Source organism: Magallana gigas, chromosome 3 (assembly GCF_963853765.1).
Source record: "Magallana gigas chromosome 3, xbMagGiga1.1, whole genome shotgun sequence".
NCBI lineage: Eukaryota > Metazoa > Mollusca > Bivalvia > Ostreida > Ostreidae > Magallana > Magallana gigas.
In genome coordinates, this window is record NC_088855.1 from 52836325 (window position 1) to 52849792 (window position 13468).

Sequence of the window (13468 nt, forward strand, 5' to 3'; positions counted from 1 at the left end):
AGATCATAAAGTATGATTTTCATTTAATATGATAAAGGTGGTCTCATAAAGGTGAAGTCTCATAAGGGTGATGTCTCGTCTCGGTGAGCTTTGTAATCTGTGATTACCTATGTTTATATAATGAATAGAGAAAAATCTTCTCACAAATACTAAACAACAAAAGGGGCTTGGTATTTACCATGAAATATTTGGATAAAAAATGGACAGATTTTCAAACTTTTGTGCATGATATATTGTTCTTATTTTTTAACATATTTTGAATTTTATACTGTAATGCAAATTTGATCAGCTTTTGTTGCTAAGGTGAGCGATGTGGCCCCTGAGCCTCATGTTAAAGATTTTCTCTAACCAACGGCTAAATCTTGATCAGAAGAAAAAAATAAATGGATGACTTTTGTACACAAATATAGAACAAACCCGTTGTTCATCACTTAGAACTGCGCAGCTGCAGACGAACTAAAGAACTTGGAAGAACTAAAAACCTGAACAATCTAAAAGATGGTTATTTGTGTCAACTTTACAACCATTTGTCGAGCAAAAGATTGAATTTTGCTCATTTATTTTGTATAGCTTTGTCGCAAAATTGGGTACCATATTTTTACCGCAATGGATCTGTTTTTAAAACAAGAAACAGAACTCCTGTGTCAATGGATGCACATTGACGTTATATTTTCATAAAAAAAATATTTGTCAATTCAAAATAATCTGTGTTTTAAAATGTGACAGACATCTCTATACCAGTCCCAATGTTGTTTTTTTTCAATCCCCTATGTATAAATTAAATTTTTTTCAGAAATAGGAAAGGGGGTGAAAAAAATTGTCTTGAATAAAAAATATTCCTATATTTTCCACTGATAATATATTTTTAATGTACCTCCGTAGACACAGACAAATAAATCTCGCACCAAATTTTGAGACAAAGCTACAACTTTACTGGGCATAACTCTTTTTCACAAATGGTTGTAGAATGGACACCATTATGACCTCCTTTTATATTTTTCTGAGATTAAGTCTGCAGCTGCGCAGTTCTAAGGGATGAAAAGGCATTGTTCTGGTCTTGGTTGCGTAATTTTCCTACAAACAAACATCTAAAACCATAAAAATGTATGTTTACATTTTGTTCCTTAAACGTACAAGACCCTTTAGTATATTGAAATGAGAAATAAGGTTTTAAGAGACTATGGAATAGTTTATTCATTTTATTGGTCCGTTATTTTTATCCATCTGTGTCCCACTACCATTGATAATATTGAAAGGGAGAATTTGTTTTTATAGAGCTGTATATTCGTAGTACAGAGGTTTTGCAGGCTGCAATCAGTCGTATAAAAATAAAACAACCGGCTTTTATTTGAAATAGGAAGTCCATAATGTATTAAACTTCATATTTAAGAAAATTACTATTGTTGATGTAAACTTTGTTGATAATATTGTTGATAATAATTTTTAACAATAGCAATAATAGGAATCTACATGTAATAGGAATGTTTATTGGTGATACGGAATAGTAATCCACATATATCCGGGGGCGTTCGTCAGCGTGACGTACTGGTACAATGGCCGCAGGTTGTCATAGGGACTGCACCCCGAATTACAGAAATCACCAAGGCAACAACCCCCGCACATCTGGTGAACTTTACAATCCTAATCAACAAAACAAAAATAAAACTGAGAAATATACAAAGCTATTTTTTTATGTTCAAAAAGATGAAATAAAAAGATTTAGGAAAAGACATCGTAAAGCAGAAATTGATTGTACGGCACCTTGCTACGACTATAGATAGCATTGATAATAAGAAGTGTAATGAAGGAATATAATTATATGTGTATTTAAAGAAAGTAAGTGTAATTATAAAACTATGAATATACTGTTTAATTTGATATTCACCTATTCTGTCATCTTCCCAAGTCAAGGGTTTCTGATCCACACCTCTCCCCTCCTTGTTGGGAACAGAGTGGACCGAAAACGCTTGGCTAGCGAAGATGCTATTCTGTTTGATTGTTGAATTCATTTGTGAGATTATCTCGTTATCCATCTCTTACCATATTTTTACTATTACAATAATTTTTCGTTTTATTAATTGCATTTATTCATATGAACCGTAATACCATAGATAGTATAGTATAATGAAGTATTTGTAAGTCCTGTCGTGTTTATGCGAGTACTTTATAGTCTAATCCAATGTTTTTTGGGGATCTGTTTTTAATTTTGCTTAAAATGCCAATAATTCCGTGGAATTGTTTTTAGGCGAATAGAGTTCTACAACTTTTTATACCAAAAGGTTACAACATAAAGTTGCAACTTTAGCAAAAGAAAAGCAAGTCGCAACTGATCTGCTCGTAAACTGTAAGTCAGGACCCCTATTAAATGTGTATAGTAAATACTTTGTACTTAATATTAGGAATATACATGTCCAAGTTAACAAGTCTATAGTACTACCAAACGGTGACGTGGCTGCATTTTAAATATAGCGTGGTCAATTTAGCACTAGTAAATCAATAGAGTACACATTCAAGTATGGCGTGGTGAACTGAGTATAACGGCGTGTTTAAATGAAGACGGTGTCCAGAAATCTTCGGTATCCTCAATAGAGTACTAAACAATTATGGCGTAGTCAATTCAATAGTACTAAATAACTATGACGCAGTCGATTAAGTACTAATAAAAGTACCACGTGGTCAATTGGGTACTAATATAAGTACGGCGTATATATACAGTGGGTGATAAGAAACCATTACCGTCAATGACCGGCACCCTGAGTGGTAGGAGACGCCTTGAGCTTGCTGTGATTCCTCAAAGTAACAGACCTACAACAAAGAGCAAGCAGTACTAATAAACACCTCCCCTAAAGTAACAGACCTACAACAAAGAGCAAGCACCACTCATCGTTGTCGGTGACAGACACAGGGTAGGTGAGAAGAACACCAACAAGTCGAACAACAGACAGATGTTATAAGGTATGCCCTTCACAGACATTTTGTCGGTAAATCAGCCTCTTACAATTTAATTCCCTGCACTAATAGTTTGTCTACATGTATTCAAAGAAAACTTAGTCTCCCAGGGACAAATAGATAGGATTACACGTGTGGTATACGTCAATTAAAATATTATCTATTTAGAAATTATTTTTTTTTTTACGTTTGCGTTAAATAATCCCATGTTTAAAGAACTTTATTCACGAAGTGAAATGAACGCACGTTAAATAAACTGAATAACTGCTTATTGTAGAAAAAAAACTATCGAATCTGGCAAGCAGAGGAAGATCATATATGATTGAACGAGCATTAACTGTATGAACTAAAATTTAATCAGACCGATAGATCTTTGACGTTTAAGGTGGTATGAAACACCTGTCGATATTAACAGATAAAAGTTTATTATAATCAAAATACATGTACGTATGTACTGTCATCGATTTAGATATTTCAAATTTTACAGTGTTTGTCCAAAAAAATATGTTTAATTTTCTTTCTTGGAAAAGTAACAAATACAAAAGCCCTAGCGGGATTCGACCTCATGTCCCCTATCACCTTAAAAATGAAGTACTTGGTACCACATATTAGGTATTCAGAATTTTTTCCGACAGAATGATACATAAAATAGAATTGTATGAAATTTTGAAACGAAATTTTTTTTGCACCCAACTTTAAAGACAAAAAGATAAACTTTATAGGATGATTGGAATGAAGTATATACACACATATATATTTATTTTACAAAGCTTTATCTATCAATAAAATGCGATCTTTGGTGGTTTATGCCGCACTGACTGCAGCGAACATTGCAGCAAAGTACATAACTCGTGTGCAGGTTACGTAATGTCACATCCCTATCTTCATTGCTGCATGAACCATGTACTAGAGAAAGCATTTTATTGTTTATATTTTACATCTTTTTTCTAATCTCTCTTAATTTATTCATACAAAGTGAGAAAAGTACACAATCGTTATTGTCGATCAGTGCGTTACATGGAAGGAATGGCTAATTTAGTTGCTATTTTAAACTGTGACCTAAGAGCATGGATTTTGTTGCTAAAAGTTTCGATTGATCATAATGAGTACCCTCAAATCATGTTAATATCAACCGTAATAATAAGCAATTGTACATAAAGGCTGCAACTGAATCCACCACACACTTTCTACAAATGGTGCGTTTGAGGACAATAAAATAATCAACGTCTAATATGTATATTCATATTACGCGTTTGGTAACTATTAAATATCAAGATATAAATAAACATTAATTGTTGCTAGCTACTGGTATTACCTCGTCTTTTTGGCATGTTGCAACATGAGAGCAGTTGGATGGCGATTTCATATGAACGCAGTTAAAGCAAAGGTTATTCCCACCAGCAGGAAATCCTACAAAATTAATGTAGTTTGAATAATTGATTTTTGTAAGTTGTTTGTAACAGTTACACTGTATGGTGTATTATGTTTTTTTTTAAAAGATTACCGGGAAATCCACATCCGTTCGCATTGCAAAAGTTTCCATCACAACACTCGGAGCACGTGACTGTGACGTCAGCAGGCGAACTTCTCTTTCTGCTCACACTGCATTCCTACAAGAAGGTGAACTGGCATAAGAGCAGGAACCACCCGATTCAATGAAATTGTCTGATGGGATAAAATCTTCTTTTGAATTGAAATACAGCCAATTGGATTGAGGTGACCTCACCGTTTTGGACTTACAACCTGACCAGAAAACAACATCATCCAGGAGATCTAGCCCCTTTTCAATCGAACACACCTTTAGAAAAGAACAATGCTAATGGGAAAATAGAATTTTATTTTTTAATCTTAGCATTAACTAAATTTAAAAGATAGCGTCCAACGATCACATTAACATTGGTTTTCTTCCATTGTTAAATGGACACTAATTTATTTTTAAAACACAATATTAGGTTAAAATCAATTAAGATTAAAATCACTTTGTATTGATTAAATTCTCTTTGTTTAAAATCAATGTACCTGTTCGTCATACCTCATGTGGACCACACGTGACGACGTTTGAACACGTGGTAGGAAGCGCCTCGCGGTCACACTGGAAACACGTGGGGCCAACGTTCTTAAATCCAAATAAAATTATTTGAAAATAATAAGAAGGTGGGTTGGTCAGTAACCCATCCAAAAAATATACACATCTCTAATATAGGTTCAACTGATCTGCAAAACACTAGCATCCTTTCTTGAAAACTGCTGGAGGAATTATCCGAACAATAGGGATACCCTATATGCAATATTATGAAATAAAAAATACTAATTTCAACAGGTGGTATTTTTATCATTAATGATAAAAAATCAAATTCAAGTAATATGCTGATATTTTCTGATATATCTACAATTGATCTGCAAATCAAGAACTTCCTATCTCGAAAACTGTAGGAGGAGTTATCTTAAATATGGGTACCCTTCTGGCTGCCGCCCGCCCGACTGACCGTTTTAAATCCGGTTATAAATCCAAAAATTTAGTATAGAAGAACTTGTTTTACAAAAAAAAGAAGAAGATTTTTTACGTATTAAATATAATCTATATTCCAAGTATTCAGGGTGTTTGCATACATTATCATGTAAATCACAAAATATATAGCATTTAATTTCTTGCTATGAAGATTTTTAAATATTTTTCCAATGTAAAAAATTCAACCCCCATTTGAGCCCCATCCTACTTTCGGGGATCATTTTTAAACTGACTTGCACTGAATCTATCTACACTTTCAGATTATCCTTTCACACAAGTGTCAGAATTTCTTGAATAATGTTTTTTGAGAGGTTTTTTTTTTTTAAAGATTTTTGTCTATTCATATCTATGTAAAAATTCACCCTCTACTGTGTGCACACTCAAAGGAGTCGGCGATTTTATCATTTGTTGTAAATAAATGAGAAACAAGCAAAATCCTACCAGTGAGCTTCGCGAGCGCGCTCGCTACGCTCACGAAGCTCACTGGTAGGATTTTGCTTCTTTCTCATTTGTTTTCAAGAAATTGATAAAATCGCCGACTTCTGTGGCACACTCTACCCCCAGTAATCAAGATATGAACAAATTTATTTATACTATACCTACCTGAGGATGCTTCCTCACAATTTTTAATTTTTGGAGAGGAAGAGTTTTGAAAAATGCCAAAAAGTTACATTTCTAATCATCTCTCTTTGAACCTTCATTTCAACAAACTTAAATCCCCTATACCCAAAGATGCTTAGAGCTAAGTTTGGATGAAACTGGCCCAGAGATTCTAGAGAAGAAGTCCAAAATGTATAAAGATTACAGTCACAAGGACGCCAGACAGAAGGTTTCTTTATACAAAACTTAAAAAAAGCAACAACATTGGAACTGATTGTTTTGTTCTTGTATGCGTAATTTGCATACAAAACAACATATAGAACCTTATATTTATTGCTTTTACATGCATTTGACAACAGTTTGGTCAGTTTCAGGCAGAAGCAAGCGAGTTCAAGAAATGGTTTTACACATTTTTATTCTCAAATGTTCAAGATGGCCGAACACTATCTTTAAGTTATTCAACAAATGTTACATGTTTATATCTGTGGAGTGAATTCAATCGCGACGTGTCCCTATCAGTACATTTTTACATACATGTACCAGACTTTACACGTAACACAGCACGTGTATGAACTTTAATAAGCCGTCATATAGCTAACCTTTCACGATTCGTGATGGAATATGTGCTTTTGTGAACGTTAGACACGTAGGACAAATAAACATTCTATATCTGTCATTTAGGGTAACATGTACACAAGTACTATGTAACGAAACTTCACTGGCCTTCTTGTCTTTTAATTTGAGATGTTTACCTTTCAGTTCTCTTAACATCTTACCAAAAATTGCTAAAATAAGAAATAGAAACTAAACACTGGACAAAGCTCTAGCTACTCAAACAAGGACGAATAGAGTGGTACAATTTGACTTCTTGCCCGATCTCCTATGCAGAGTTGCTGTTCGTTACTCTCTCAAACAGAGAGTTGATATACTAGTAATGCTTCTGACCTGGGTAGAACCTCTTATCCATTAGCATTAGACAGAAATTAACAAATACGTCTTAATTTGAAGTATTTAATTTAATTCAATTTAATGGAGTTCTCATTTACCAAATACCTTACCTTATCAAACGTTTGACAGACATGCATTATACTTACCTGAATTAGACAAAGAACATGCTACTGAGTCAAAGACCAGGATATTATAGGTGACAGGGGGGTAAATTTAGGAAAAGATTATCCCTGATATCAGTCTCCGCACAACCCCCAGATAATAAAGTACAAACATGGCACTTTCTAATGGATGGAGTTCATTGTGTATACCTTTTAGCGTGGTCAAAACCACACGGACATGGTCTACATGTACTTAAATATTATCAGTCTCCGCATATTTCCCTTGATAAAAAAACAAAAACACAGCATTTTTTGATTGACGTAGTTCTAAACACTGTGAACCGTTTAGCTTGGTCAAAACCACATTGACATAGGCTAATAAGAATAAACCCGGACTGGCGATTTCTAACCCGTTAACTGGTTATTCGGTCGAAACGATGGTAACCTGTTACAAACAGTACTAGGTTAGACGTAAATAATATAATAAAGTTGTATATTCTGACGCAATTTCATTGCAAATTTCTTTTTATTTCTTTCTGAACATTGACGTCTGAAGTTACATGTGAATTGAATACAGTTAAGGTGCAGAGATGATAGAGGGAAGTTAATTAATTATAATGACTGCTAACATGTACATTCATTCTAAACTAAGGATAATAGTTTTAAACAATACACAGCTTTTACTCTTCCAAACCAGTTTTCTCTGTTTGTCATCTTAATAGTAATTTACAATTGCACAATGAAAAGTTTCCGGCATGAAAATTGCACCTCATATCGCTTTAGTGAAATAAAACATTATTAAAACTAGATTTTAAAAAAAAATCATCATAGTCTTCGCCATCTTAGCATTTTGTAAACAAAAAAAATCATCAATTTGCAATACATACTCACTGAGATGGCATCCATACTGTTCACCATTACCAGCCAAACAACCACACCACGTATCATATCTGCTGGAGAATATTTGTAAAAATAAAAACTAATTGTAATCAATCATAAGCTTAATATCATCAACTAGGACATGTTTCTTATTATGAAAGCCACCAGCTTTGGAAAATATGTTAAATACATCACTAATATGCAGAGAATTTATTTTTGGCTTTATCAGCGAGAGTACAAAATACATGTAGGTAGCAACAGACGGAAAGTCGCCATTCTACGGTTTTGAAGAAATATATTTTTTCATATATCTAAAGAAAAATTAACCTACAATGGCCCGCCCTTTTTGCCTTGTCTTTTCATTTTCAAGGTCGATGCTACATGCCTGTTAAGACCGCTAAAACTGCATATTAATTTAAACACATTTTATTGAGTAATCAAATGGATTTGGCAACAGGCAAAGCCTATATAAACCCTCTCCAAAATAAAAAGTCAAGAAGTGGTGTTATAAAATAATCATAGAATATAGTATATAGTATGTAGTATAATTTACCAGTTTACAGAGTGATATATTATTGATATATTTGTATACAAGACAAAGGATAATTGGATAATAAATAATAAGCTTGACTTTTGTCATATGATGATAAATTAACTTGTTGTTTAACATACACATGAACACATTCATTCCTAAATTTATAAACCCATCACCTCATTCATTCATACCGACAGACAGACATAGAATATTGGTGTCATGATCCAGCCCATTTGAAGAAAAAAAAAATCAAAAACGCTTAGAAGCTATAATACAACTATGAACATAAGAAACAATTTTACAATTTAAGTTGTATGAAAATTCAGAACTACCATAAAGAATATAGTTAATATGAAAAGGTACACTAATGTCATTAAATTGATTAAAAAGTTTAACTCTTTGTTGAGTGTATCTTGGACACTCAAGGAAAAAATGTTTATTACTTTCAGATTCAGATCCACAGTTTGTACATCGACTATCAGCAATTAAAAAATCCTTAAATAAATGAGCATTTAAATTGCTAGCTTTATTCCGTAATTGACATAAAATAATATTTTCTTTCCTATTGCCAAAGCTGTAGTGTTTGCAAGTTTTGGGTATATTTTGGTTTTTGAGTTTTGACTTAAAAATAGACAAAGATGATGAATGTTTTATTTCTGCATCAAGATTATTCCATAACTCAATTGTAGACGGAATAAAGCTATTGTAATAAGAAGTAGTCCGACATAGTGGCAGAGAGTAAAAATGGCCATTAGACCTAAGATTATATGCATGTTCAGTTGGAAAGTATGGTTGAATTAAGTCTAACAAGTACTGCGGTGCTAAACCATGAATTATTTTGTAGAAAAGAATAAGCTTATGTTTATCCCTTCGAGATTGAAGGGTTTCCCAGCCAAGTTCGCTATATAAAATACTTCTAGATGAGTTAACTCTCAACCCTGTTATTATTCTGGCTGCTTCAATTTGTACTTTTTCAAGCAATTCAGAGTTTTCTTTGCTACAGTTACCCCACACAACATCACCATATTCCAGTATAGGTCTGATAAAAGCCATATATATTTTAACCAGTGTTTCTCTATCAATTGTATGCTTGAGCAATCTTAATATATTCAACCTTTTGCATGCTTTTTCATAAATACCATTAATATGATTGGACCAACCACCATCAGACTGTAGATGCAAGCCTAAGTGTACATGACTTTTTTTATTGTATATGATTTCACCATTATATCCAAACAGAATTGCAGGATAGTTTATATTTTTTCTCGTAAAGTCAACATTTACAGTTTTATTTGCATTAAAATCTACAGCCCATGTGTTGGACCAATTTTTTATTATGTCAAGGTCATTAGTAATTGATAAAGTTTGTTGTATGGCATCATCATCAATAATAGCAAATAGAGAAGCATCATCTGCAAATAATCTAATATTGTTTGAAATGCCATTAGTAATGTCATTAATGTAAAGCAGGAATAGGAAAGGACCAAGTACTGAACCCTGAGGAACCCCAGCATCTAACATCTGAAATGTAGATGTAAATCCTTCTAGTGTTACTCTCTGTTGTCTAAGAGTCAAATAATCTTCTATCCAGCCTAATATGTTACCCCCAAAACCTAGCCCCTTAAGTTTATGAATAAGACCAAGATGCCAAACTCTATCGAATGCTTTAGAAGTATCACAAAAGATAAAACGAATATCTTTTCCTCTATATGATATAATTTTATCATAAATTTCTACTAGTTGGTTTACAGTTGAATCCCCAGGCTGGAACCCTGACTGAAATTTTGTAAGTAGCTCATTGTCTTTAATGTAATTAAACATATATTTGAACAATACTTTTTCCATAATCTTACACAATGAGCTTGTTAAAGAAATAGGTATATAATTATTAAGACTATCAGCACTACCCTTGTTCTTAAACACAGGTGTAACATTAGCTTGTTTCCAAATATATGGTAGACATTTTTTAGTAAGAGATAGATTGAATAGTTTGGTTAGAGGTTTATATATAGAAGAAGAAGTTGCTTTGAGAATTCTTGGAGAAATACCATCTGGTCCTGGAGGTTTAGTTACTGCATATTGCTAGGCTGCTAGCAAATGTAAAGGTGAGGGTTATCGAAAGAAGTCGTAGAAATTACTTTTTCAACGAAATTCTTAATGTATGTAGAGAAACTGTTGGGCTACGCGCAAAATTGCATCCATGTTAAATTCTAGGAACTGGTACATAGTCTGATAGTACTCTACGTATTTAAAGTTAGGTACCTTTGTAATTTTTATACTTTGAGGTAAACTCCATCGCAGAAACAATGCACTGTAAATATGATATCTTATCTATGACTTTCCTTTCCGTACTCTATAGAATCGACATGAGGTTAGAGAAGAATGTCTTGTTTACAGAGATTTTCTAAGATACACTTCTGTTGTTGGAAGTTTGAATGTTTCACACACGAAGAGATTCCTGTATCTTTTAATATTTGAGGTGTTTTAGTGACTTAGTTTTAGTGACAAAATTGTTACCCAACAGCGTGGCGCAATAAGTTAACTACGAATTTGTAAGTCACGAGTTGGGACTTTTATCATTTTTACCTTTTAAAACACGTTTTTGTCAAATGTTGGAAAATATGAAAATTTTAAACTGGTAAAAGAATTTAATAATAATGTACTTTTATCCAAATTAATATCGATAGGTGGCGTAAATGGATTAAAAATACGGAGATTGGATCTTACAGAAAAAAACAATGATAAAGGAAAACGTTCTTGCCTGCTTTTATAATATATATGTATATTTATACAGTGTAATATGAAGCAAACAACCTTAAAAAGTTGTGACCAGTTACGGCCGAAGAAAAAACTTCTTGTGCACCACAGTTTTACAATAATGAACATTCTGAGTCGTTAGGAACGCCAGAAAGCAAGACTATTGTTAAATTTAATATAATAAACACCTTTAACCAGTTTATTTGAGCTAAAATCCTTACTAAGTTGTGTTTACAATGTTTACACGTCGATCAATTTGATCGTTATTGCCGACTTCATCGTCGCTTCTTCGGCTACATCATCGTTTTTTATCAGTACTGGTGGCTCAAACATGTACGACTGAATAATAAGATTCTTTTAATTTAGTCAGCATGTAAAAAAACAAAACAACGTACATAGTGAATAAATGTCAAAGATAATTTGTTTACAATCAGCTGTTCGAAGAAGGTCGCGTGTGACGTTACTGTACAACGTGACAAGCTATCTAATTAACGAGTTTTTAAACGATCGGGGCTATAATTTAAATTGATATTATGGCTAATTACCGCTTTTCTACCGTTAACAAACTGTTAGAAGTAATTATTTGGTACACAAGGAAGCCAAAAAATGTAAAATGTCCCATACTTTAGAAACATGCGATATGTCCTTCAAGCTCAATATACACAGGAAATCAAAGAATTTAAATCACGTCAGAATTCGCACCCTGGTTGATAAGTATTACGTATGGCAGTGTAATATCAAGTTGAATTGTGCATTCTATGATGAAAAATGCGAATTATACTTACAAATCATATTGGAAGGTCCACTAAACCATCTTCGTAATTTTTCTTATCTATATTATAGACACATAGAGCTCAGAACAGACTATCTTTATCGTATCTTAATCCTACCGTTTATGTACGAGAAGTTTCCAAGACTCGATAGATGCAGGACCATCAATTTTCGCCCATTTTCTGTGAAAATACTTTTCTTTATAAGAATGAATAATATTGAGGTATATTCCAATATCATGTTTAGGTTTACAATATATATCATAGCTGACAAGAGGACCATGGGCCACATTGCTCACCTGAGTAACAATAGACACTATAAAATCAGCTTTATGGAGTCATATGCAAAATAATTGGACATTGTAGTATAACAGATCCTGTATTTAAAAAAAATCAACTTTCCCCCGGACATTTCATTAATCATTGAGCTTCTTATGTCACAGGATGATTTTATAGTCATATCACATAATGAGCAATCAAGAATATTTGAATCAAATGGTATATACACCTACATCAAACTTGTAAAGCCCAAGAATTGTTCAGGGGCCAAAGTCAGTTTTAAAGAACCAACAATATTTCAAAATACTTGCACATAAGTAAACCATGCATTATAACATTTGAGTTTTTGTGAATAATTTAAAATGTTTTTCTTTGTTAAAGTGAACCTCTCAATGTGGCCTCACACTACTCCTAAACATATTTCTCACGAATTTGAATCTACATAACCTGGGGTTACTTTCACTATGGTTGCAGGTTTGCTAGGCAAATGTTTTCTTTCTTTTCTTTATTTATACCTATGTAAAAATTTGACCCCACCCTACTCCTGGGGGTCATGATTTGAACAAACTTTGATTAACCCTACCTGATGATGCTTCCAAACAAGTTACAGCTTTTCTGGCAGATCGGTTTCCGAGATGAAGATTTTTAAAAGTTTTGCTCTATATATTCCTATGTTAAAATTCGACCCCCCCCCTATTGTGGCCCAACCTTAACCCCGGGGATCATAATTTGAGTAAACTTGAATTTACCCTACTTGAGGAAGCTTCCACACAAGTTCAGCTTTTCTGGCCAAATTGTTTTTGAGAAGAAGATTTTTGAAAAATATCAACACATTTTCAATTATTTTTAATCATCTCCCCTTGAAAAAGGGTGTCACTGCCATTCATTTTGATCAACTTGAATCCTCTTCACTTAATGACGCTTTGTGCCAAGTTTGGTTAGAATTGGCTTAGTGGTTCTGGAGAAGAAGTAGAAAATGTAAAAAGTTTACAGACGAACGGACAAACAGACGGACGCCGGACAAAAAAGTGATCAGAAAAGCTCATTGAGCTTTTAGCTCAGGTGAGCTAAAATGGGTGCTATATGACAATATAGGAATGGATTTTTGAATTGTTTTAAAAAGAATGCAAACAATTTCTCT

The 13468-nt window shown here is 33.3% G+C and overlaps 1 protein-coding gene across 4 annotated transcripts; it reads right to left on the reverse strand.

Annotated features, from left to right (window-relative positions):
* Positions 1 to 1471: 1471 nt before the first annotated feature.
* On the reverse strand, positions 1472 to 13396 carry LOC105331831 (uncharacterized). Of its 4 annotated transcripts, none has more exons than XM_066080314.1 (8): positions 12169 to 13396; positions 7999 to 8057; positions 4982 to 5065; positions 4676 to 4747; positions 4454 to 4559; positions 4265 to 4359; positions 2737 to 2805; positions 1472 to 1641 (listed from the first exon to the last, which is right to left on the reverse strand). In XM_066080314.1, exons 1-8 carry the CDS (start codon positions 12338 to 12340, stop codon positions 1486 to 1488), a joined length of 813 nt encoding a protein of 270 aa, XP_065936386.1. In that variant the 5' UTR covers positions 12341 to 13396; the 3' UTR covers positions 1472 to 1485. The 4 variants fall into 4 exon arrangements, with proteins under 4 accessions (XP_065936386.1, XP_065936388.1, XP_065936387.1 ...); XM_066080316.1 differs by lacking the exon at positions 12169 to 13396 and adding an exon at positions 12064 to 12155; XM_066080315.1 differs by lacking the exon at positions 12169 to 13396 and adding an exon at positions 12064 to 12155 and having other exon boundaries at positions 7999 to 8060.
* Positions 13397 to 13468: the final 72 nt, after the last annotated feature.